This window comes from Vipera berus, assembly GCF_964194415.1.
Source record: "Vipera berus genome assembly, chromosome: 1".
Taxonomy (NCBI): domain Eukaryota; kingdom Metazoa; phylum Chordata; class Lepidosauria; order Squamata; family Viperidae; genus Vipera; species Vipera berus.
In genome coordinates, this window is record NC_138202.1 from 100,664,320 (window position 1) to 100,692,164 (window position 27,845).

Below are 27,845 nucleotides of genomic sequence, written 5' to 3' on the forward strand. Positions count from 1 at the left end.
AGGGATTCCCTTTGTGGTCCTCTTGGAACGTCTCGGAACAACCGTCCATTCTTCTTCCGTTTCATCCTCGTCTTCATCATCGTCACCAACGGCAGCATCGGCAGCTTGCAAAGACGGAACAGTAGGTTGAGAAGAACTCGTGAAAGGAACATTCGCCTGTGAATCTTGATCATCAGGCTGCGTGGCATTACCAGCATCATCTCTAGGAAAATAAAACTCCAGCATCGTTAGAATGAATCCTGGACCAGTCAGCATCTTCCTCAAAAGTAGTGGATTGTGAAATCACTATTACATGAAAAGAGTCGATGTATTTGCTCCATTTTGAATTATCATCAATACCCATAAATCTCATTCTTTTTGCTGCAGGACCCCCTTTCTTTCTTTGAGCTAAAGGAATATTCACCATAGCGTATGAACCAAAAATATGGAGATGCATGAGATCAGGCTTGTGTCCATATAACATGAAATAAGGGGTCTGATTTATTACACTACTCCAAGTACGGTTGATGATATGATTAGCATATTTAATAGCCTCACCCCAGTATGGGAGACTGAGGTTAGCATCTTCAAGTAGGCAATGCATCATTGTTTGCAGAACCCCGTTTCTACGTTCTGCCACTCCATTTTCAGCTGGAGTGTAAGGAGCTGAGGTCTGGTGTAGTATGCCATTCTTACGCATCCAGTCCTGAAAACGCTGAGACATGAATTCAGCACCGCAATCACTCTGAATTCTGGCGATGCTGACTTCGTGTTGTGTATATACAAGAGCGGAAAGTCTTTAAAGATCTGAAAGGTCTCAGATTTTTCTCTCATAGGAAATACATATCCATATTTAGAGTAATTATCAACAATTGTCAAGAAATATCTTTTACCACCAATTGTTGGTGTAAAAAGAACCCACTATGTCAGTGTGTACCAAATCAAAAATGTGTGTTGACAGGCGTGTAGCGTGCTTTGGAATTGCTGCTGCTTTGGATTTGGATTTTTTTTTATACAGCACAATCTAAGAACACCTTACACCCCTTTAGATCCAAACCTCTTGCGAACTCTGGCATCTTCTTCAGAATTATAATAATTCATTTCTATCTTGTAAAACAGATTCATCAGCAGATGGTGTTATAACATTAGATTCAGGCATCACCGTAGCCTTGTGTGCCATTTGATATTTCTGTTCCCCTTCGTCTAACCTAACACCCACTGGTGGGAGTGGCTTTGGCTTGGAAGAAGAAGGCAATATGGCCGAATCTGGGCTTTGAATAACAGAAGAATCCCTCTCATGCTGTTAATCATTGAGGCATATGCTTTTGCCTGTTGCAGCCTCTGTTCAAAAACCTCAATTTGTTCACAATAACATTGAACAGCCTTCTCATGCAGAGTTTGTTCAGGGGTACGAGGAGAATAATAAATTACATCCTGCCTAAGTTTCACTGGTCTGGCACCGAACCACTCATATTCAGCATGAGCTCCTTGAGTGTGAAATCTTTCTGAGACGGCTGCATGAGAGCTAGTGAAATCAGAAGATGGTGTAACTGACCTTAAATCTTCTTCTCCAAGACGCATGGCAGAAGCAAGTAAAGTCTGTTCTTTGTCAGACTCCTTTCTGTCCTTTTTTGTTCTCGGCATTTTCAGTAAATTGAGCACAGCGTTCCTCAGTAGCTGAACTAACTAACTAAACGCTTATCAGCATCAAAAAAAACCCCAAACCAAACCAAACTCTGCTACCATGTCAGAAAAGTAAATCAAACAAAACTCTATCAGAGGGCGATGAACCGTGGTTCATTTGATGCATGATAAACAACAGGTAAAAGAAAGAAAACCCGAAGCATATATTCTACTTTTAACCTTTTAATTACAAAGAAACTTGTAAAAACACAGAAAGACTCATGACTACATGTCTATCTCACCAGAGAGCACAAAGGAAAGGAAAAAGAAAGTAACTTTTATTTTGGACATGCGTACAGAGTAATAAATATAAAACCAAAACAAAATACATGGCTGAACATGTGACACTCACCATGGTTACAATGATAAGATAACAATTCAACTTGCAAAGAAACAAACTGCAATGAGCTTACTGACAAAAAACTAAAAAAACGCAGTGACAACATGACCCTGGGACACTGTGACCATCATAAATATGAATCAGTTGCGAAGCATCTGAATGTAAATTACAAGACCCTGGAGATGCTGCAACATTCCAGCTGATCGGCGCTTCTTCTGGGATCAGAAGCGCCAGGATCAGTGCCGAGCTCCAGCTGGAGCCTGGTGCTGATTCTGGCACTTCTGCTGAGCCTGACAGCCCTGCAGCTCCAGCCATCTCTCACTCAGGGTTTTGCGGTGCTGCCACTGGTTCAGCTCATTCCCCTGCCCGGCTACCACTTTTCTAGGATGGTCACGTACCACCTGTGTACCAATGTATCACAGGTGGTACCCGTACCACTGGTTGAAAAGCCCTGCTTTAGACTAGCCAAACGCAACTCCTGCAGCCGTTCTGCATATGTTTTAGTCTCCAGGCCTTTGTTCATTTTAGTTGCTCTTCTCTGAATTTTTTCCAAAGTTTCAACATCTTTTTTGTAGTTACATTTTTGCTCAGTTTAGTCTCCCAAGTCTACATTCCTGGAGTAGCTAATAAAAGACTGCTGGCAATCTTTTCTATAACGAACTGTTAACAGTTCTGCCTTACACCTACATTCCTTATTCTTGGTCTCCAAAAACATTGCTTCATAGTGAGTGAGCACTGCAACTATTTTAATTGAAAAATAATTGTTAATTTGACAGTTTCAGATGCCAATACAAATTATTGCTTTGTTCACAAATACACTGAAGAGCACCAACCAATAAGTGCAGTGTGCTTCTAGGAAAGTACTGTATTATATGGAAATGTAGGTTGTACTTTTCATTTAAGAGCTATTAATGTGAGAAAGAACAATTACTAAGTCATATGACAAAACAAACCAACTCTTATTACTCTCCTAGCTTGTATTACTGCATCATAGAGAAAGCTTTTTTTGCTAGTGTTATTAATTTTTCCCATGCTAACTATGCATAGCAATTCAGTACAAACAAAGCATAGGATACTGTCACCTAGTTCTGAAACTTGTGCAAATGTATTGAATAAAATGCTAAACTAAAAATAGCAATTTAACTACCACAGAATCCCCTACATTTGTCTCTCAAGTGATTGCTGCTTCTGTCATCTTAAAGGCTGGGGTTTTTTTGCCCAGTGGCCATTTATAATAATAATAAAATTGGAAGGGACCTTGGAGGTCATCTAGTCCAACCCCCTGCTCAGGCAGGAAACCCTATACCACAGGTCGGCAACCTGCGGCTCCGGAGCCGCATGCGGCTCTTCAAGCCATCTCCTGCAGTTCCCAGTCCTCCTCGGCCATGTGCAGTTCTGAAAAAAAAGTGGGACTAAAAAAGTTCAATCAATCAATTCAAACTGCTCACACAAACACAAACACACACACACACACACACACACAAACTTCACAAAATTTGAATTGATTGATTGAACTTCTTTGGTTTGTGGGACTGCCCACAAGCCATTTGTGGGACTGCCCACAAACCTTTTTGCTTCTTCAGACTGCACGTGGCAGCAGCGAAGGAAGAGATGGGAGGACTGGAAAGGTGAGTGGGCCTTGTTTCTACCTGCTGTGTGGGTGGGGGCGGCCAGTCTCGGGGTGCCCCGGGTCTGCCTCTTCCCTGCCTGGCAGGTCTCCCCTCGCCCTGCTCCACTGCCGCCTCTGCTAGCCCGGGGGGGTGTCCGCCACACGTCTCGGAAGCTTCCCCTGTTGGCCCCCGCTTTTTGGCTGTCCCGCAGGCGGCGGATCTTCCAAGAGATTCCACCGTGGTGCCTTCCAGGCCTGCTGACCTTGGCAACAAGTCCAGGCCATTGGCGCACCTCCCATCGCCTTTTGTGCAGGGACCCGGAGGCGTCCCCACCCCTGTATGGGGATCCGCAAGCCTCTATCATCCCCTTCTCTCCGCTGCCTGGCCCGAACAAAGAACAGCCGAAGGCAGCAGCTCCACAAGCCTCTGCCTCCCCCTTCTCTCCACTGCCTGGCCCGAACAAAGAACAGCCAAAGGCAGCAGCTCCGCCAGCCTTTTCCACCTGGCAGGCATGCGGTGTTGCTCCTGCAGCCAAAGTTGCCAAAGACGGCGAGCGCGGCGGCTACTACACCGGGCCTGGAGCACCTCCAGCGTCTCGGCAAGCACGGTAGGCTGCTGCAACAGCAGCCACCGCCACTTTCCTGTTGCTTCTGACCGGCAGGCAGGATGGTGCTGCTCCTGCTGCCAAAGTCGCCAAAGTCGGCAAGTGCAATGGCTACCATGCTGGGCCTGGAGCACATCCAGAGTCTCGGTGAGCACACTAGGCTACTGCAATAGCAGCAGCCGCCGCCGCTTTCCTGTTGCTTCCACCTGGCAGGCAGACGGGGCGGCGAGTGTGGTGGCTACCACGCTGGGCCTGTAGCACCTCCAGAGTCTCAGCAAACATGCTAGGCTGCTGCAACAGCAGCTGCCGCCGCTGCTTTCCTATTGCTTCCTGTTGTGATTCAGCGTCAGCCTGTGGTTTCGGCAGCTGAGTCGGACAATTCTGAAGAGGAGGAGGAGGAGGGGTTTGGAGAGCCTTTGGTGTCAGAGGAAGTTTCTGATGCATGGCAGAACTCTCAGCCAGGTCCCTCCCGTCTTGTTCCTCCTCAGACCCAGCTGTGTGAGCATGAAGGATTGGAAAAAGACAATCCACAGTTGGCTCTGTTCAGGGATGCTAGAAGCAGGAGGCAATCTAGCAGAACTGAGCAGAGGAAAGCAATGAGGCAACTCGGGAGAAGGCAATCAGAAGCCATGCCTTGAGACTGCTGTTTAAAAGGGGAATGTTTGGGAGGTGCTGGTTGCTGAAGGCAACTGTTTGAAGAGCTTCTGATAGAGTCTTGGTCTGTTATTGTTTAACTCTTGTTGAACCTTTTTGGTTTAAGTCTTGTTTGAACTGCTTTCCTGGGACAATGCCAGCTATTTATCAGCGTGAGAGCAGCTGATTTCCCACTGACCGGGATAAGGTGGGGATTGTGTTAAGACTTCTCTCTGGTGATGCAGCTCGTTGGGGCACACCTCTGCTAGCCCAACCTAGTCCATTGTTGGACAATTTTGTGGAGTTTTGTAATCATATGCGTCTGATGTATGAGGACCCCATAAAGACGCAGACTGCTACCCGATGCCTGAAAGCTCTGAGGCAAGGTCAACACCCCCTACAGGGCTATATCAGCGATTTCCGGCTGCTTAGCCAGGATTCCGCCTGGAATGAGGCTGCGCTTGTGGACACTTTCCAGGAAGGATTGTCGGAGATGTTGGATGAGCTGGCCCGTGTTGATATTCCCTCAGACCTCAATGGGCTGATCCATCTCTGTTTGCGGATCGACGCTCGGTTGCAGCAGTGAAGGAGTCGCCGTGCCACCCCAGAGACCCCTGCGGCCCCTGTTGTGCGTGAGACCCCGGTTCAGAGGGAGGAGCCAATGGGGCTAGTTGCTGCCAGGCCTCGTCTATCGGTGGCAGAAATAAACAGACAATGATCAGGGGGGTTTTGTGTTTTTACTGTGGGGACCCTGCGCATTTGGCTGCCTTCTGCCCAAAGAAGCGATGACGGGCGTCAGTGACCAAGTCTGCCCCGAGAAAGCCGCCTACTCCTCTGTCGGGAAACGCCCTGAGCCTGATCTAAAAGGTGTATTAGGTTGGGCGTCCCACACCGAGCGACATTTTTCCGATGCTGCCTGTGGACCTCCACGGCATCTGATATTGGAGGCACGTCTGATCCTCCCCGGCAAGCCGAAGGGGATTCCAGTCCATGCCTTAATTGAGTCTGGGGCCACCACAAATTTTATGGAGTCAGCATTTGTGGCCAAATGGGCTGTTCCCCAGTGCTCAGTGGAACCGCCCATGTTAGTGGAGACTATCGATGGTTGAGTGCTCCTGTCTGGGCCAATTAAGGCCGCCACGCAACCATTATGTATGGCCATCAGTTCTCATGAGGAGGCCATCCAGTTATATATCATCTCAGATCTGCATTTCCCCGTGGTCTTGGGACTGGCGTGGCTCTGGGCGCATGACCCACAGATCTATTGGTCACAGAACTTGGTCACCTTTCCAAGCTTGCAGTGCGTGGACCACACCTGCCATATCTATGCCGGCCAGGTGGAGGGTTCCCCAGGGGTTTCTTTGCCTTCCGAACTGACTGAATTTGCTGATGTGTTCAGCTAGACGGAGGCGGATCAATTACCCCTGCACAGGTCCTATGACTGCCCCATTGATTTAGTCCCTGACACGCCTCTCCCAGTGGGGCATTTGTACTCCATGTCGGACCCCGAGTTGGTTGCATTGCAGGACTTTCTCGACAAGAATTTAGCTCGGGGTTTCATCCGGCCCTCGTCCTCGCCAGTGTCTGCACCCGTGCTCTTCGTCAAAAAGAAGTCCGCCAAATTGCGGCTTTGCTGCAATTATAGAAAATTAAACGCCATCACGGTGCACAATCATTACCCACTGCCCCTCATCCCCGAACTCTTGGACCAACTCCGGGAGGCTAAGATCTTTACGAAACTGGACCTGCGTGGAGCTTACAACCTTGTCAGAGTTCGGTCAGGTGATAAGTGGAAGACAGCGTTTGGTACTTGATACGGACATTTTGAATACACGGTGATGCCGTTTGGCCTGACCAACGCCCCCATGTTTCAGCATTTCATGAACAATATTTTCCGGGATTTGTTAGATCAGTTTGTCATGATCTACTTGGATGACATCCTGATCTACTCCCCGTCGCGAGAGGTGCACCATCAACATCTCCGTCAGGTCCTGCAGCGACTCCGAGAACATGGGGTGTATGCTAAATTGGAGAAGTGCCAGTTCTACTGGGTGACCATCAATTTTTTGGGTCACCGCATTTCTCCTGAGAGCATTTCTTTATTTATTTATTTATTTGTTTGTTTTATATACCACCCTTCTCCCGAAGGACTCGGGGTGGTGTACAGGGCAAGGTAAGTATACAGTAAAGCAATAGTAAAACAAATGAAACCCCAAAATCTATCAGGCCAGGCCGGCTTGCTGGAATAGGTAGGTCTTTAAGTCACGCCGGAAGGTGCGAAGGTCGGGGGCCATCCGGATTTCGGTTGGCAAGCAGTTCCAAAGGGTTGGCGCACCCACCGAGAATGCTCTCCCCCTGGGGGCCACCAGCCGGCATTCTCTGACCGGTGGCACCCTGAGGAGGCCCTGTCTGTGGGAGCGCACAGGACGGAGGTGTGTTGACGCTGGCAGTAGGTGCTCCTGTAGGTAATCCGGACCCATGCCATGTAGGGCTTTGTATGTCATCACTAGCACCTTGAATTTCACTCGGAAGGCAACTGGAAGCCAGTGCAGCTCACGGAGGAGGGGTGTAATATGGGAGTATCGGGAAGCCCCCCTCACTCGGCTCCTGCAGAAGACTCGGTTTCAGTGGGACGGTCCAGAACGGGCTTTCCAGGCTTTGAAGGAAGCCTTCATGAAGGAGCTCATCTTGAAGCATCCTGACCCGCAATGGCTGTTTGTCATGGAGGCGGACGCCTCCAACATTGCCATTGGGGCGGTGTTACCCCAGGCAATGACGCCCGGCGGTACCCTTTTCCCTTGTGCGTACCATTCGTGGAAACTGAACCCGTCGAAAACTGGGTAGGAATGAAAGGTGTGTGATGAAAATATTACATGTATTAGCATATAGCTAGTCTTACGCGGTGGCTCAGTGGGTTAGGACGCTGAGCTTGTCGATCAGATGGTCGGCAGTTTGGCGGGTCGAATACCGAGTGCCGCGTAACAGAGTGAGCGCCTGTTACTCGTCCCAGCTTCTGCCAACCTAGCAGTTCGAAAGCACGTAAAAATGCAAGTAGAAAAATAGGGACCACCACGGTGGGAAGGTAACAGCGTTCTGTACGCCTTTGGTGTCTAGTCATGCCGGCCACATGACCACGGAGACGTCCTCGGACAAGCGCTGGCTCTTTGGCTTTGAAACGGAGATGAGCACCGGCCCCTAGAGTCGGAAACGACTAGCACGCATGTGCGGGGGAACCTTTACCTTTTTAGTCTTATACAAAGTCTGGCCTTCGTAGATCCTCCTTTTCTATCTTTGCAGCCATCTGCACCTGCATGTTTAACAAATTATCAGTAATGACTTAGTCCAATTATTTTACCACACACAAGATTTTACTCTCAAATCTGCAAGAATACAAGTTTTCAATAACCAATACCACTTATTTTTTACTCAGGCCATTTTTTTCTACAGGATAGGAATATTAAAATTTTCCTGTATGAAACTTTTTTTCTGTGCAAATTCCTGCAATGAGCTGAGCTATTTGCAAGGAAAGCAGTACAGTAACAATACTATCACTGCATTTCATGCAATTTTTATAATCATAATGTGGTCAATGAGAATAGTCCTCACTGAAGTACTTTGTTCAGTGATATATTTTTTAAAATGTATGTATAGTAAAAATATGTATCATCACTTGGGGAAAAATGTTGAACTTCATAAATTATAACATTCTAAATTAGTTACAGTTGCAAGAAAAAGTATGTGAACCCTTTGGGATTACGTGGAGTTTTGCATGAATTGGCCATAAAATGTGCTCTAAACGTCATGTAAGTCACAACAATAGAAAAACAGTCTGCTTAAAATACTACACAAACATTAGCTGTTGTCATGTTTTAATTGAACATAAGATGGAAGCATTCACAGTGCAGGGTGGAAAAAGTATGTGAACCCCTAGCCTAATGACTTCTCCAAGAGCTAATTGGAGCCAGGAGTGAGACAACCTTGACTCCAATCAGTGTGATGATATTGGATGTGTTGCTGACAGCTGTCCTGCCCTTTAAAAACACACACCTGTTTTGGGTTTACTGGTCTCAAGAAGCACTGTCTGATGTGAACCATGCCTCACAGAAAAGAGCTCTCAGAAGACCTACGATCAAGAATTGTTGACTTGCATGAAGCTGGAAAGGGTTACAAAAGTATCTCCAAAAGCCTTGATGTTCACGTGTCCACAGTAAGACAGACTGTCTACAAATGGAGAAAGTTTAGCACTGTTGCTACTCTCCCTAGGCGTGGTCGTCCTGTAAAAATGACTGCAAGAGCACAGCGCATAATGCTTAATGAGGTAAAGAAGAATCCTAGAGTGTCAGCTAAAGACCCTACAGAAATCTCTGGCACATGCTAACATTTTTGTTGACACATCTACAATAAGGAAAACATTAAACAAGAATGGAGTACATGGGAGGACACCACGGAGGAAGCCATTGCTGTCCAAAAAAAATATTGCAGCATGTTTGAAGTTTGCAAAAGAGCACCTGGATGTTCCACAGCACTACTGGCAAAATATACTGTGGACAGATGAAACCAAAATTGAGTTGCTTGGGAAAAACACACAACACTATGTGTGGAGAAAAAAAGGCACAGCACACCAACATCAAAACCTCATCCCCACTGTAAAACATGGTGGAGGGAGCATCATGGTTTGGGGCTGCTTTGCTGCCTCAGGGCCTGGACGGATTGTTGTTATTGACGGGAAAATGAATTCCAGTGTTTATCAGGACATTTTGCAGGAAAACGTATGACCATCTGTCTGCCAACTGAAGCTCCACAGAGCATGGTTGATGCAACAGGACAATGACCCAAAGCATACAAGTAATTCAACAAAACAATGGCTTCAACAGAACAGAATACGCCTTCTGGAGTGGCCCAGTCAGAGTCCTGACCTCAACCCGATTGAAATGCTGTGGCATGACCTTAAGAGAGCGATTCACACCAGATATCCCAAGAATATTGCTACACTGAACAGTTTTGTGAAAAGGAGTGGTCCAAAATTACTCCAGATCGTTATGCAGGTCTGATCTGCAACTACAGGAAACCTTTGGTTGAGGTTATTGCTGCCAAAGGAGGGTCAACCAGTTATTAGGTCCAAAGGTTCATATACTTTTTCCACCCTGCACTGTGAATGTTTCCATCTTATGTTCGATTAAAACATGACAACAGCTAATGTTTGTGTAGTATTATTTTAAGCACTGTGTTTTTCTATTGTTGTGACTTACATGATGTTTAGAGCGGATTTTATGGACAATTCATGCAAAACTCCACGTAATCCCAAAGGGTTCACATACTTTTTCTTGCAACTGTATATGAATTGCAAAGTTTTGTAAAATCTGTATGTAGCACCTTTTGACTATCCAAGTTTAAGAATCTATCACAAATAAAAGCTGGAAGCCTCTTTCTGGATTGTATCCTTTCAGATAGCATTTATGTACCCTAACACATGTTGTCTGTGAGGAATAGACTTTATTCATTTTAGACTTTATTCATTAAAGAACATCTAAAAAGGAAATTCAATTCTGATGTATCATAGTATATATAACCGTTTGTAAAATTCAGTTTATATAGTAGTTGCTATTGAAAATGGCACAGCATTTTAGGAGATATGAAAGTTTACTGCTTACCCAGCAAGTGCTTCAAAGAACTTTTAATTATAAATCACAGCAAAATCAGGTGTGTAATACTAATGTGATAAACATATAGATATGCCAGCAAAAAAATAGGGATTTACTTTACCTGAAGTAAAACTTCCTGGTTCACAATGATTTAGACATGGCGATTTATAAGTTTTACTTAAAAGAGTTCTGGTGCAACTAGTATTGAACAATTGTACACTTTAATATTAAATTTACACTAAAGAATTCAATCTATTATTTAAAATATTCATAAATTAATGTTCCTAGTGTTCATTTTAAAGATTAGGCTCAACATTATTTTTTTCTGAGAACCCACACTGTCCTATTCTGATATGTGTATTTTAATCTTGCCTGAACTAAGAAAAATTTACAACTGTAATAAGACATATTTAATACCAGAAAAAAGTCTCTCCAATGACAAAAAAACCCCTCAGAAAATGGAATAGCATAAAAGTATTTACAGATAAGATACAAGAACTCACTTCAAATCTACCCAAAACTGAACGGGAAATGCTCCTTTAGCCACTAGCTATATAATTGAATCTGTATTCAGTCAAAGTACAAGGGTTCTTGTATCAAGCTTGAGACAATTTTGAGAGGTAGATATTCCATTAGGAAGTCAACACTCCGAGCAATCTGCCCCCACTAATACATAGAAAACAAATACTCATCACACAAATTGGTTTTCTGAAGATTGCTTTTTTTTTGAATATCATAATATATACGTTTCATTTCAGTTTTATTTTTATAGATATAAATTCAATTCATTTAACCTGTCTTTAAAGTTTTGGAGGCTTGCATTTAAATTAAGGTAGCTTGTTCAATACCAGTTATAACAGATGACCATTAATATAAAAACAGCCAGGAGAAATAAACATTTTACTTAAAAGATTTGACACCAGTGATCTTAATAGAAGATCAGAAACTCAGCATCTATGATTTTATCCATGTATTTATTTTGTAGATGAGGCACTACGCCAGCCCAGTCATATTATTTGATGTTCCCTTCTTCACCAAATCATTCAATAGTGGTCCCAGCAGGAAGAAGTCTTCTAGCATGTAGCTAAAATGCCATTAATGATAAAGAAAACTGTTGCTTCAAAGATGGGACTTGGTAACCCTGAGACCATGTCTAGATGACCATAATCTAAGTTTCTTAAGTCAAAATACCAATGAGACTTTTTACGAGGTGCAGCCCTTATATGGCTCTGACCACAGATCCCTATTCCAGGTCAAGGGCTTGCATTATGACATCTTAAACTTGAAATTAAGTTAGGATTCTGACTTTTTCCAAACTGATAATCAACAGACCTTATCTTCAAATAGAAATCTATGGTTAGAAACAATTTAAACGCTGCATGAAGAGGCTGCATTATTGACAAGATTTATTTAATTCTCAATTAAGACAACTACATAAACCGGACCACTGTTCTAAATGGATCAGGCAAAAAATCCTGAATTTTGTGTATCCTAAAGTGGGAAGGACACATAGATGAGAGAGAAGGCCCTTGAAATGTAATAAATTCTGATCATATTCCCATATATGGGAATAAAACTTTAATCAACTCCAGCCCACGTTAGCCAAATCATATTTTAATAGATGGCCTATGTAGATGTTTCACCACACATCAAAATACACTCCTGGAAAAGCAGAACTTCATGTCAGTTTTCACACCGCTGAGAAAATGAACTTCCACTCAGCATTTAAACATGAAGTTTTCAATTTTCCATCTGTACAATGACAGCTTTAAAAAAAAAAAAACAAAGGACACAGAGTGTTGCCATTTTTTCTTTTTTAGCAGCAATGAAATACCACTAGCCCCTTCTTTACATATCAAATTCAAGTCACAACCAGTGGTAGCTGCACCACAGTTCACCAGGTACAAAACTGCTAGTTTTAAATTAATAACCTGAAATTTTCCCCAGAACATCCCTTTTTTTAATAAACAAACATTTTGCTAATTTTGTACATAGGCTAGCAGGCTTGTTTCAATATGAAAGTGCTAAATCATTTACAGATTTTATCAGTTATGTAGTGCTACAATAAGTGTCCGATATTCTACATATGAACAATCTTGATAAATGGAAATAATGAAATGTTAAGTAAGGCCATCCAATTGCCTTTATGTACATTAAAAGAATAGACACCCATTGGGGAGAAGAAAAGAAAACTGGGCAAATACTCAGTCCCACAGTTGTAAAAATTAAATTGGCCTTCCAAGCTTGTGTACTGTAAATGAGACCTTTCCAACCAGTCCTGCAGCCAATGCCTTATTTTCTTCATAGAAAGGAAGCTGCCTTCAAGACATCCCCTCTTAATTTCCAATATCCACAGTGTCATTTGAAGCTCAAGTTTCAGGTTCTTCCTATCTTCATAAAACCTTCTTTCCAGTATTAGGTTGCATGATCGAGTTCCACTCCTGGGTTGCTTTTTTCTTTTTAAAATATTCAATTTCTACCAATTCATTTAGCGTGAGCTGTAGATAACATGAACCAGTTCTGGAACCACTATATTGGGAGGAACACAAGCTCTTCACTACAATCACACAGTAGGAGGAAAAGTAGTGATAATTCAATTCATTCCTGGGGCTGGACCACCAAAATTAAATGAACTTGGCACAACTGGAGCACTGAATTTATATCCACCATGTTTTTCAATCATTTTGGATTCTGGAAGAGACAAGACAAAATTCTTTAGTGTCCCAAATTGTTTCTGTAAGATAAGTTCTTCACAAAACAAAAAGTTCTTATATTAAAAATACCTCAAGAGATTCTCAAAAATCAGTTCTCTTCCAACTGCATATTAAAAAAACAGAGAAGTGCTCTATAGAATAACAAGCAGAAGAATGAGTAATATGATATCATATATATACTTTTCCAGTCTTAAAGAGAAACGAGGAAAGAAGGTAAAATTATCATGCTCATCATATTGAATATGGCTGGTTCAAAAAAGTGTCCTGATTTAAGAGAAAATACAAAACCAAAATCAGAATCTTGTCATGAACAATATAGCAATTTGATTAAAAAACAAAAAATTCTCCCAAAAATTATTGAAGATTTTAAACTGTTTCTGTGTCCACAATCTTGGCTGCCTGTCTTTAAGAGAAATGTCTTCAGAGATCCTCATCTATAAATAATTGGGATTAAACTGTACATCTTCATTCTCATCAAGTTACTTTGTTGCAAACCATATAGTGCTATTGAAAATTTACACAATTTGAGCTACAGATGTGGCTGATCCTTTGACAGAGGGAGAATTGCTGATTCTTTCTGAGTTCCACAGCAACATACACCTTGACCTGTCTGATACTGTTTTTGATTATGTTTTCAAAGAGAATAGGCTATTGACCTTACAGAGAGCATCTGAGAAATATTTTTAGCACTCAGTAAACATATAATTTCCCCTTCATGGATTACTGCCTTGTCGTGGCGAAGGGGCTTGCGTAATTCAATGAAGCTATGAGCTATGCCGTGCAGGGCCACCCAAGATGGAAAGGTCATAGCAGAGAGTTCTGACAAAACGTGATCCACTGGAGAAGGAAATGGCAAACCACTCCAGTATCTTTGCCATGAAAACCCTATGGACAGTACCAAAAGGCAAAACGATAGCCTTCATAGTCAATAAAAAAGTAGGAAAAGCAATACTGGGATACAATCCTCAAAATGACAGAATGATCTCAGTTCGAATCCAAGGCAAACCATTCAATATCACAGTAGTCCAAGTCTATGCCCCAACCACCGGTGCTGAAGAGGATGAAATTGACCGGTTCTATGAAGCCCTACAGCACCTTATAGAACTAACACCCAAAAATGATGTCCTTATCATCATGGGAGATTGGAATGCTAAAGTAGGAAGCCAAAAGATAACTGGAATAACAGGCAAGTTTGGCCTTGGAGTACAAAATGAAGCAGGGCATAGGCTGATAGAATTTTGTCAAGAGAATAGGATGGTGATAGCAAACACTCTTTTCCAACAACCCAAGAGACGGCTTTACACATGGACATCACCAGACGGTCAACACAGAAATCAGATTGACTATATGCTCTGCAGCCAAAGATGGAGAAGCTCTATACAGTCAGTAAAAACAAGACCAGGAGCTGACTGTGGCTCAGACCATGAGCTTCTTGTTGCAAAGTTTAGGCTTAAATTAAAGAAAGTAGGGAAAAGCGTTAGGCCAGTCAGGTATGAATTAAATCATATCCCTGTTCAATATACAGTAGAGGTGACAAATAGATTTAAGGAATTAGATCTGATAGACAGAGTGCCTGAAGAACTATGGACAGAGGTTCGCAACATTGTACAACAGGTAGCAACTAAAACCATCCCAAAGAAAAAGAAATGCAAGAAAGCAAAATGGCTGTCTGAGGAAGCTTTGCAAATAGCTGAGGAAAGGAGGGAAGCAAAAGGCAAGGGAGAAAAAGAAAGATATGCCCAATTAAATGCAGAATTCCAAAGAATAGCTAGAAGAGATAAGAATGCCTTCTTAAATGAACAATGCAAAGAAATAGAAGAAAACAATAGAATAGGGAGGACCAGAGATCTTTTCAAGAAAATTGGAGAGATGAAGGGAACGTTTCATGCAAAAATGGGCATGATAAAGGACCAAAATGGCAGAGACCTAACAGAGGCAGAAGAGATTAAGAAGAGGTGGCAAAATTACACAGAAGAACTATACAAGAATGAGCTTAATGTCCCTGATAATCACAATGAGTTGGTCACTGACCTCGAGCCAGACATCCTAGAATGTGAAGTGAAGTGGGCCTTAGAAAAGCTGAGCAACAACAAAGCTAGTGGAGGTGACAGTATTCCAGCTGAGCTATTCAAAATCTTAAAAGACGATGCAGTAAAAGTGCTACACTCAATTTGCCAGCAAATTTGGAAAACTCAACAGTGGCCACAGGATTGGAAAAGATCAGTTTACATTCCAATTCCAAAGAAAGGCAGTGCCAAAGAATGTTCAAACTATCGCACCATTGCACTCATTTCTCATGCTAGTAAAGTTATGCTTAAAATTCTGCAAGCTAGACTCCAGCAGTATGTGGATCGAGAACTACCAGAAGTACAGGCAGGATTTCGAAGAGGCAGAGGAACTAGAGATCAAATTGCTAACATACGCTGGATCATGGAGAAAGCTAGAGAGTTCCAGAAAAACATCTACTTCTGCTTCATTGACTATGCTAAAGCCTTTGATTGTGTGGATCATAACAAACTGTGGCAAGTCCTTAAAGAGATGGGCATACCAGACCATCTTATTTGTCTCTTGAGAAACCTATATGCGGGCCAAGAAGCAACAGTGAGAACTAGACACGGAACCACCGATTGGTTCAAAATTGGAAAAGGAGTCTGGCAAGGCTGTATACTGTCGCCTTGCCTATTTAACTTATATGCAGAGCACATCATGAGAAAGGCAGGGCTAGATGAATCAAAAGTTGGAATTAAGATTGCCGGAAGAAACATCAACAACCTAAGATATGCAGATGATACCACTCTAATGGCAGAAAGTGAAGAGGAACTAAAGAGCCTCTTGTTGCGAGTGAAGAAGGAGAGTGCAAAAGTTGGGTTGAAACTAAACATTAAGAAAACCAAGATCATGGCATCTGGCCCTCTCAATTCCTGGCAAATAGATGGGGAAGAAATGGAGGTAGTGACAGATTTTATTTTCCTGGGCTCCAAGATCACTGCAGATGGGGACTGTAGCCAAGAAATTAAAAGACGCTTGCTCCTTGGGAGGAAAGCCATGGCAAATCTAGACAGCACACTAAAAAGCAGAGACATCACCCTGTCAACAAAAGTGCGTATAGTCAAGGCTACGGTCTTCCCAGTTGCAATGTATGGCAGTGAAAGCTGGACCATAAGAAAGGCTGAGCGCCAAAGAATTGAAGCCTTTGAACTATGGTGCTGGAGAAGACTCCTGCGAGTCCCTTGGACTGCAAGGCGATCAAACCGGTCAGTCCTAGAGGAGATCAATCCTGACTGCTCTTTAGAAGGCCAGATCCTGAAGCTAAAACTCAAATACTTTGGCCACCTAATGAGAAGGAAGGACTCACTGGAGAAGAGCCTAATGCTGGGAAAGATGGAGGGCAATAGAAGAAGGGGACGACAAAGAATGAGGTGGCTGGATGGAGTCACTGAAGCAGTAGGCGTGAGCTTAAATGGACTCCAGAAGATGGCAGAGGACAGGAAGGCCTGGAGGAACATTGTCCATAGGGTTGCGATGGGTCGGACACGACTTTGCAACTAACAACAACAAAAAACATATAATTTGAGACAGATTCATTCTCTAGCACAAGAAGAGACTAGGCCACTCTGCCTAATCCCTTCCACTGAGATAGCTTCCACTGTCCCCACTCTTCTAGCCAAGGGTATGGCTACCAAGGAATTTATTTCAAAAATACACATTAATGGGATATGTTTGATGGGTCCAACAGGAACCCTTGTTTGGGCCTGAAAGACAAGTCCCCTGACAGAAAGTGATATATCAGACATGTCAAACTCGTGACGTCATGTGACTTTGCGCAACGTATCAGGACGATTTTGCCATTGCTGGCAATGGGGTGGGCATGGCTTCCGTGTGACGCATCCGACCCGTGGGCTGGCAGTTTGACACCCCTGTGATATATGACTGACAATTAAAGGAGGCTTACATCTCTGAGGAAGTGTACATGATAAGGATAACAGATAAGGGGAAACTGTTCCCCTGTCAAGAAGATATCCCAAAGTGCAAAGTAGTTGCAGAGATCTTCTGATCCACCTGCCAGAAATTTCATAGTTCAGAAACTATGCAAAATCTGAGTTTACTGCTTACCCATTCAGTTTCTAACAAGCAAGGTCCTTGTTAGAAACTGAATGTAACAGCTAAGCAGAGACCTGCAAAACCTTGAACTTAAGAGTGCAAGAATGACTTCCTGATGAATGGTATGGATATCAGACTTTCCAGGGTCTCATTCAGAAATCTCATACATTATTTTGTAAACTAGAACTACTTACAATTGCACCTGGAACTTTCTGCAACAAGTCAGAACTTTTACAAACGAATTACAACCCATCCCTTTATGCTAGCAGACACAGGATAGGCAGCTTCTAGTTGAATGTCTTAGGTTAGGTATTACAGAAATAAGACAGGTTCTGGGATGAATGTTTTTATCGCATAAAATCATTCTCTAAAGGCTGGTCTTCTCAGCCCAAATCCCACAGGACCAGCCTCTGATGTCCTGTGACTTTGTAATATTATTCCTTGCAATGTGCAGGGTTTTTGCTATGTATACAAAGGCAGCAGAATGGCCAAACCCAGCTAACGAGGTTCTATCCAGTACACACGACTGCTCCCCTTAAGCTGGTTAGTACTGTATATATTTCAGATCCAATTTGTTTTGGTGGGACAGCAGGATAATGTTTATTCTGCATAATTCAGACTGAACAGGGCTATGTTCTTTCTTAAGGTCCTGGGATGTCTACTGGAATGAATGCCATCTTGCTCGTTTTAGGTTGCCAGTTGTATCTTGTATGTTTCCGGCTGTACCAGAATAAAAATGAGTCCTCTCTCTCTTCTCTAACATATTATTCCACATATTTGCTATTGCCATTTTAGCAATGGACAGAGGGCATGTCAGATTCACATGTCCTCAACGTAAGCTTAAGGCTTGGATTCTGCTGTGCCTACATTCTTAGTAGTCAAGAGAGCTCATCATGTTAACTGTCAGCAAATCACTGCTAAAGGGTGCTAACTACAACTTCCTCAGGATACATAAGGATTACTAAACTTGGAGCTGACCAAGTCTAGTCCTGGAGAAAGGAAGGCTGCTAGAGAATTGTCAGTGAGTGGCACCTACAGTCTAGTACAGAGCTCACTTTCTAACCCTCTTCTCTACCTCTGGAATTGTTTCTAGAAACTCATCTGGCTTCAGTTTGACTTGTGAGATAGGGTGTATAATCTTTCCTGAAAAACTTCTATTCCTTTGCTTCCTTGTGACAGTCAAACATGGGTCTATGTGGCACATCAATCCACAAAAGCTGTGGATATTGTGGAACGCTTTTTAATGGCACTAGTGCTCAGGGAACCAAGATTTTCTGCTGCTTCCTATGGTCAGCTAATGCTTTTTCCTGTAGCTCCCTCCTTGTTGCAAAGGAGTTTGAGGACCAGTGACTTCCATTCTCTCCAGTGCTTACTGAAACTTTTTTCTTGTTGCTGTTCTATAGTTTGAATATCTTTCCCTTGCGCTTAGTGACTTCTTCTACAGCAGACATGTCAAACTCGCGACGTCACATGACATTGTGCGATGTATCGGAACTTTTTTGCCATTACCGGCAATGGGGCGGGCACGGTTTCTTCATGATGCATCCGGCCCACGGGCCAGCAGTTTGATACTCCTGTTCTACATAATCTGAGGAGCTGATTGCTGACCAAGCCCCTCTGAGTAACTTTACTGAGTCTTACATTGGTCTTGTAAAATCCTTTTGAAAAGGATTCTTGACTCTTCTGCACTGCTTGTTCTGAAGGCCATCTGAAAAGAATGTGATTGTTCCTTTTTCTTCTCAGCTCTAATATGGAGCTGAGGAAAAAGTCACCTGTCTTGAAGATGCAGAGTTAAAACTAAAGAACAGATTTCTTCATGGGAGAAAAAGTGTAAACCAGCCTTCTAGTAGAAGAGTTAAATTTAGCCCATTCTTCTTGGCTCCAACTTTGGTGTCCAAGATTTTCCTAATTTAAAGATGAGGTAAGATGAAGCTCTTTCAGGGTGAAACACATATCCCTCAGCAAAATACTAATGACATGAACTTAATATATCCATGTAAAATTCAATTAAAATGCATACCCTGAGCAGCTCTTCTCTGATCTGCTAAAGTTGCTATGTCCTGTAATTGTTTTCTTTGATCTTCATTAAGACCACGTGTCAATGCTTGGTACCATACTGGGTTACGATTCTGAAGTGCTGCAAAATATATAGATCTGTAAGCATTTGGAAAATTCTATGCAAATCAATCTTAATTTACTATTTTTAGATTCCTCTTGATAGAACTTAAGTCTGTTCTTTGCTTTCTTGTTGCTGGTGTTCTAATTTTACTTTTGCTGTTATAATTAAATATCCTGCTCTGGGATTCTTTACGGAGAGATTTTATAAATAAAATAAATAATATTAATTATACAGTCTTTAACACAATGGGGAAAGAACGCATAATTAAATGCATCAATCCAATAAAACTTATTTTTATAGATGTTTTAAGGTATTTTTCCTTTTTCAATTCATTCTGAAATTAGTTTTGTCTGCACATTAATGTGCAACTGAAATTTGACTTTATTACAGAGTAGGAGCGATCAATTTATTTAATAGATGATAGGTGGAGTGCTTCTACAATTGTTGACTAGAAATAATACAATGTATATTGTCACCTGAAATTATTTTCTCTCTTCTATTCTTTAATAAGGCACATATATGTCAGAAAAAAATTCAAGCAAAATATCACCCGAAATACTAGGTACGAGGCTAAATGTTATTCCATTTTGCTGAGAAGAAAACTAGTTTTTCTATAACTTTCTTTTCTATATCTTACTTCCCCCAATTGCTAAAATTTTTCTTACCAAATTTGAAAAATCCAAGGCTGTTCTTTCCTTCCAATGTCTTTCCTTTCCCCTGTCATTTTTAGACCTTTCTGCTTAGCTATTTCCATAGGGACACACAACCAGTAATCTGACACCGTAAGAACAATTTGCTGTAGTAATAAAAACATTTGCTCTAGCAAAGATAACCTAAGTATTTACCTCCGACAGTCTAATTTTTACAATAAAAAGTGAAGTATCTACTAATAATTCTGCTAAACTATTGATTTACATCAAACCTGACTCATTTCAGATTTGCTGAATGCTTAGGCTGCAGCTTTTCAAATTCCTTGAATATCTTCTGAATCTTTTCAAATTACACGCATCCCTTGAGTTCCCATATTCCTTAAAGGTTCTTTAGCATACCACACTGATAGTATATATTTCAGCACACAGGAATACAGATTTGCAGTGAAAGCTATGGCAGCTCTTACTCTGAAAAATTGCTTTAAATATTTGATATTCATCAACAGGGTTATCTTCATCATCAATAATAGTTGAATATCCCTCCAGTGCTGTCTCTTCAGCATCATCATCTTCCCAATCCTCATCATCTCCATCTTCTCCAGCCTGTTTTGCCAAAATCTCTAAATACTCTTGACCATCTTCATCAATATCATCTTCATCACTTCCAAGTTCTTCTGTAACCAAACGAACGGTTTTAAGAGTGGCCAAAAATTTCATCTAGAGTCTCTCCCCTTTAATTATTCCATTATTTCTAATGCATAAAATCTCCACACTTTTTTTAAAAAACAACAACAACATGGTCTTTAATACACTAGGTTATGAAGAGAACACAAATTTAATCATCTGATACTACATCACACAGCTACGAAATGATAACTGCAAATCAGATGTAACAATGAAAGAACATTAAATGAATTGGGCCAATGATTCAACAGTATAAGTCTGCTTAGCTTTATTTTCAAAAATAAAAAATACTGGAACAGATTGAAGAGCACAATAAATATGACTAGGTATATGTGATGCCTACATTCTGGGGACAAATAGTTCCAGAAGATGAAATATACAGTTCTTGGACCATACTAATTTTCCACTCTGATTTTTCCACCACCACCAGTCCATTCTGCTTTTCTGAAATTAATTTTCCAAATGGAAAGATCTTTCTAATTTGAAAAATTAAATTCCAAAAAACGGTAAGTCCATGAACAGCCAAGTCATTTGTCAAGAAAATGAAACATTCCAGAGAAATTCTAGCAATGGTAGTTTTTGCGCATTCTTAAGACGTGGCAAAGGACCAATTATTCATATGTAAGAGGCCCAAACAGAATAGAGTACTGTGTAAAAAATGAGAGGTACATAAATATTTGAGACCAATTAAAAGACAAAGATGAAACAAAGACAGGAAAAAATCACAAGATATAGCCAAAACTTTCCTGAAAAACTTTCTACAGCTATACCAGCAATGTTGCTACTCAGCTCTACAGGAAAGGCCATTGCTTTACCTGCTTCTTCATCTTCATCAGCTTCATCATCATCATCATCACTGTCATTTTCATGTTCAGCATGGCAAGCATATGCTCTTTTTAACCCATTAAATAAAAGTATGAAAGCTGGCAAGATCTGACCCGAAACCTGATTTAAAACCTGCGGTACATGTTCCAAGTCAATCAATGCACACAGGCCTAGCACACACATTTTTCTGTCATGAAGTCTGGAATAAGAAAGAAAATGGCATATTACGTTTGGGTTTTGGAAAGATGCCACAAATTTTACTTGAGATATTTACAAAGGGAATGGCTGAACTGATCAATGGGCATACCCAACAGAGCTTGTTATGTATCTAGCCCACATTCCCTGAAGAAGCTAGATGGAAAAGAGGCACCAGTTGTATCTATATAGTCCCTTCTCTCTGCATTAAATTTAATGAATTAAAGCCATAATCCCAGAAACAAGCTTACCCCAAGAAACAGTCTACATCATTAAGCCACTGTGTAATGAAATGATTTGTAACAGGTTCCACATTATTGGGGAAGCGAAGATTTTCCAAGGTATTCAGAAGTAGATGAGGATTATAGTAGAGAGCAGCTATGGCAACCTGGAGGCACATTGTCCGTAATTCACTTGTTTTAACTTCTCTAGTTAATCGTTCTAAAGCAGCTTCCACAAACAAGGGTATACACTAAAGAGATGGAGGGAAAAATGTTACTCAAGTCAGAGGCAAATGTTAAAACATCACTGCAATGATAACATTGGATTTTCAATATCTGTATCTTGCAATGCATGTATTAAATTCTTAACTTTTAAACTCTCTAGTATAACACTTCCACAGCTACTCCGATCTTCTCTTTCTCTATCTCCCCTCCCCTCCCCTCCCCTCCAAGATTTCTTCTTAGGATGAGCAGAGATAATACAAATAGTCCTAAACTTACAACAGTGACCGTTCAAGGTTATGATGACACTGAAAAAAATGACTCATGACCATTTTTCACACATACTACCATCCTCATGGTCACATGATCAAAATTCAGACACTTGGCAACAATACGATTGCAATGTCCAGGGGTCATGTGTTCTCCATTTGTAGCATAAATCTTTGCCCTTCTTGCTTGCTCAAGACTGCCAAAGAGGAGATTAGGAATTTTTTCCTGGCCATAGTCAACGATTCATTGCAGGAGGAGGAAATGCTAGTTATACTGTCTTTGTAGGTACAGAAATATTAGACAAGAGGATAGTGGGCCTAAAAATTAAAACCAGACTTTATACTTGAGAGCTTTTGCTAATGGTTGACTTTTCATTTTACAGCACCCTCTGAGTACGCAATCTTTGCTGAAAAAACTGAAAATATGTTGATGTGATAGCAGGCTTTAAAATTAATGAACAGAAAACAAAGATGTTGGTTAAAAATATGACCGCACAAGATCAAGATGTTTTGATGGAAGAAATTTGGTTTTAAAATTGAGGGAAAAAAATAAATATTTGTGAGTTAGATAATTATGAATCTGAAAAGGACAAAATTGAATTTGATGTAGAGTTCTGTACAAATGATATTATTGCTAAGATTAACTTTTACTGAAAATAAAGACGGAGGACAACATTGTACAGAATCCTTAACAACAGTTCTATTTAGTGATCATTCAGTTATAATAGCACTGAAAAAAGTGACTTATGAGTGTTTTTCAGACTGATAACCGTTGCAGCATCTCCATGGTCACGTGATCAAAATTCGGACACTTGGCAACTGGTTCATATTTATGAAGGTTGCAATATCCTGGGGTCAAGTGATCACCTTTTGCAACCTTCTGACAAGCAATGTTTTTAAGATTTTTATGAAAAGACTGGACAGCCACTTGCTTGAGCAGGAAGTTGAACTAGAAGACCTCCAAGGTCCCTTCCAACTCTATTCTGATTTACAAAGTCAACAGGAAACCAGATTCACTTAACATCCGTGTTACTAACTTAACTACTGCAGTTATTCATTTAACAACTGTGTCAAGAAAGGGCATAAAATGGGGCAAAATTCACTTAACAACTGCCTTGCTTAGCAACAGAAGTTTTGGACCCAATTGTAGTCATAGGTCGAGGACTACCTGTATGATAAAACAGACATATATATATATGTCTGTCATATATATATGTATACATGTATATGTATATGTGCGTGTGTGTGTGTGCGTGTGTGTGTGTGTGTATAATAACCCGCCTTGCCTACCCTACAAGGTTCCATCCAAAAAAGGTGCCGGAACTCCATTCTGAGCGTTCTATGAGAAAAAAAGCCCTGTATACATATATATAGTTGAATTAATGGGCAAGAATCTGGAAGAAAGAGTTGAAATTTACAATGAATCATTATCTTTAAGAGAATTTTTATAAAATGAGTAATTGTTGGTGTATGACAACTAACAAATTGAGAGTTTTGATGAAAGAAAAGACTTGGATAAATGTTATTTCTATTTGGATATTCACCTTTGGACCTTTTGTGAGAAACTGGAAAAAATGAAAAGTTGATTTTGGGATTCGATGATGGGATTATGGTAGTAATGTAGATAAGTGTTAACCTTACAATAAGAATTTTATATATTCTTTTAATCTGTATCTGTACCAAAGAAAAACAGAAGTCAAGAAGTCATCTTTTCCCTTCTCTGCACTTTTATTCCTTTATTCCTGAGCTTTTTTTAAAGAAACCTTCCTTTCCTGTTTAACTTTTAATTTTGTTATTTTTTTGAAAATAGTTATATGAAAAAAATGTGAACTTGTAGTTTTTTCAAATTGAAATATCTATTATGCCTATGATATAATGAACGTTTCAGCTTTTGTATTCCTTCTTGATGGAACAAACTTTTTAAAATTCTTTCCTTTTTTATTTATATGCAAATTTTTATGTTTTCTTTTCAAATGAGCAGGAAAAAAACAGAAACCTCAGAATGTTGCAATACTGCTATATTTATAGCAGCAGCCCCCAACTTTTTGGGCACCAGGGACCGGCTCCATGGAGAGAAGTTTTTACGTGGACCAGAGGGGCATGGTTTCATATGTTGCTTGCATCCTGCAGATGTGGCTTTGCTTGTTTGCGTGACCCGGTTTCTGGCATGCCGCAGACCAGTTCTGGTCCATGGATCCGGGGTTGAGGACCCCTGACTTAAGAGGACTTGTATTTATTATGATATTGTTTATTTACGTTTAGATGGTAAGTAACTGACCATTTCCACAGTATGGCTTCTTTCAGATACTTCTGAAGATACATTATTTAATTTACCTGATCAATGCCACGGCCTTTACATTGCAAAATGATAACTTCTAATAGTTTTGCTGCATGACATTCTGCATCTTCTCCTGCTACACCTGTAAGGACCTAGGAAATACATGAAATATGAATTTTGGTACTCAGTATTATCATTTTTTTATAAATAAATTCAGCTATAAGAAATATTCAATCATCTCTTAAGTTTCATCAATATATATGAATGAATACATCTTTTTACATATCTATATGAAAAAAATATTTTTCAAAAAAGTAATTATTTCACATTTTCAAAGCCAAATTCCAGTTAAGAATCTACAAATACAAACCAGTAAAAGATCTGAAGGTGACTTGTCAGTTTTATACACTTAACGGAGGATGCCACATGGCCCAGATAACCATTCCATTTTACTTCTGTAAAGTGATCTGCACAGTGCTGAAGAAATCTCCAGAAGTCTGCACAGTGCTACGCATGCAGTGCTAGGGAAGCAGAATTCAGTGGTTCGTCCCGAAATCAGCAGCCATTTTTAGTGTATCCATAATCCTGACAGTCATGCCAAAATGGTGATCACTTCCAGGAGGCTGCCATGCAGCCCAGGAACAAACCACTTCATTTTGCTTCCCTAAAGTGCAGTGTTGAGGAAAGCTCCAGAGACCATTAAAACATAAGTGCACAATGGGTGATGGAAGATGGAGAAGAGATCTAAGCCATACCTGACCCAGTTGGGGGACGAGAGGCCTGAGGGGACCTGGGGGAGAAACAGGCCCAAGGGCTGTGGGGAAACTAGGTGCAGGAAGTGGAATTTAAAGGGTGGGGGAGGCCTTGGGAGGTACAGGATAGATGGGTCTAGGTTTGCGCTAGGCCTTCCCCCTGAGGTACCCCCTGCTTAATGATCCACCTGTTTGTCTAACAATTTATCAGGAAGAACAGGGATGGAGGTCATTAAGTGAGACAATCACACTTGTGACCATAACAGGGAAGTTCCATTAGAGTCATCAGTTAAGAACTACTTGTACTACATATAATAAAGGGGATGGAGAAAGGCAGAAGGGAAAACTGAATTAACCTATCATGCTGGAATTCAGTTCCAGATTGAAAATCCTCCTGTACAGAAACACAATCTGTGCAAGAAATCTCCAATCAAAACATAAGAGAGACTGCTTATTTTAATAGCAATGATCACTAAAAAAAATGAAAGCCAATATGTATATGAGAACTCAGACTCAAAATAAAGGACTTGTCTGCTAGACTTTACAAAGGCCAACTTTCCAAAAGAAATTTCTAACATATAGCTCTGCTTGGGTTTTTGACAAAACCGTAACACAGGTGTTTCAAAATTCTACCTCATTTTGCACCAATATGTTTGAGAGTTTGGAGGCTGGTCAATGATAAACTTGTCTTTCAACATCATTAGACCAGTACTATGATCTCATGTTGCTCTTTGGCTGCAGATTGTATGTGAGCAATATAGTCTATGTGCAGAACGCAAATGGACTTTATCACTAGACATAGATAATATACTATGCACATTTGACTGCAGCCATTTAAATCTACTCTGGAGGAGGAATTAAAATAATAGCATACATAATGTTCACATCTCTCTTTTCCTAGTTTTAAAAAGACACACAAAGTTATTCTGAGGATACAATGGGTTGCTTACCTTTTTACACATACTGTAGATCATTTCTAGGTATTTTGTATCAGACAGGAGCGTGTCTGTATCAACAGTCACATAATTATGCAACAGTGGCATCATATCTGTATTTAAAAAGAATAATGCTACAAATGTTATGTATGTTCTTACCTCTTAATATTCGTGAAAATAAAAAAAATACAGTATGCATTAGCATTTCAGTTTATGTTGTATCATTTTCCCTTTGTAATATGAGCCTCAGAAGGCATAAGGTATTCACCTGTAAAGTAATCAAAACCGTCCTGCTGAAATACCTCAAAGACCAGAGGCAGAAGTTGCCACATCTGCGCAGAGACTTGCTGACAAGTCAGACTGTGAGCCAAGGAGAAGATTTCCTCATAGAATTCTGGAACAGATCAAAGTATCATTAAGTGTGATTTTGGTCAAATTAGTAGTAGTTTTTAATAGGTTTATATTATTTAATACAACTAAAAAAAATTACCTAAAACATGCTGTTGTAAAACTGTTCCAATTACTTGTAAACAGATACCTTCTAACTGCTGAGTAATCTGAAACAGAAAAATTAAATGTTAAGACTTGTATGAGATTGCATACTTTAAAATGGAAAATCCAATTTTGAAAATCAAATAGTATGTTATCAATCCCCAACGATCCATATTCACTCCTTTTCCCTTCTTTACGTGATACCTATAATTTTTTGTACCTTTTCAAACGACCTTATTAATTTGCTTTATCTTTCTGGTTTTATTTTTTCTTCCAGTCCAGTTGCAGAATTTGTCAGAAACTACTTTATTCTAAAAAATGGATGTAATATTGAAACCTGAAACTTTTCTTTCGGGGATAGCTGATATACAGGTGGAGAAAAAAAAATAGGACTTTTTTACATATGGCTATGGCAGCAAGGTTGTTATATGCCTAAATTTGGAAAGAATATATATCCACAATGGAAATAATGGATTTTGAAATTTGTGGAGCTAGCTGAGATGGCAAAATGCTTTGCTCAGAGATAATAATTTGATTAAATTTCATGCAAACTGGAGGCAAATGATAATTTTTTGCAGGATAAAGAAAAGAAAAGAATCAGCTTTTGACTTTGGATTTTGAAGATTAGATTGGACTTGACTAGATAAATAACTGCAGTTTTTAAAATAAAAGGTTATCTACACTTGGTATCTTAGCGTTTTTTCTGGATGAAATTAAGATTATTTAATCAACGCTGATTTTTAGTATGTTAGACTATGAGTAATTTAAGGTATTTTATAGATTGGTGTTATTTCCTTAAACACAGAGAGAGGTGGTTGAATTGTCAATATATGCTATACTAAAAGGAAGTTCACTTTTGTTATATTTGATGTGTTTTTTGTCACTTTGTTTTGCCAT

The 27,845-nt window shown here is 40.5% G+C and overlaps 1 protein-coding gene across 4 annotated transcripts in view; it reads right to left on the bottom strand.

The window, feature by feature from the left end:
* Positions 1-12,084: 12,084 nt before the first annotated feature.
* Positions 12,085-27,845, bottom strand: part of IPO7 (importin 7) — a 49,006-nt gene continuing 33,245 nt past the window's right edge. For 3 of the 4 annotated variants that reach the window (XM_081314068.1, XM_081314070.1, XM_081314071.1), the window contains exons 17-25: positions 26,947-27,013; positions 26,725-26,850; positions 26,472-26,569; positions 24,826-24,921; positions 22,031-22,251; positions 21,575-21,783; positions 20,543-20,749; positions 19,327-19,443; positions 12,085-13,182 (exon numbers count right to left, since the gene is read on the bottom strand). In XM_081314068.1, the coding sequence (XP_081170194.1) occupies positions 13,085-13,182; positions 19,327-19,443; positions 20,543-20,749; positions 21,575-21,783; positions 22,031-22,251; positions 24,826-24,921; positions 26,472-26,569; positions 26,725-26,850; positions 26,947-27,013 (1,239 nt within the window). In that variant the 3' untranslated portion in view covers positions 12,085-13,084. The remainder of the gene's footprint in view (positions 13,183-19,326; positions 19,444-20,542; positions 20,750-21,574; positions 21,784-22,030; positions 22,252-24,825; positions 24,922-26,471; positions 26,570-26,724; positions 26,851-26,946; positions 27,014-27,845) is intronic. The other variant, XM_081314069.1, reaches the window with a different exon arrangement.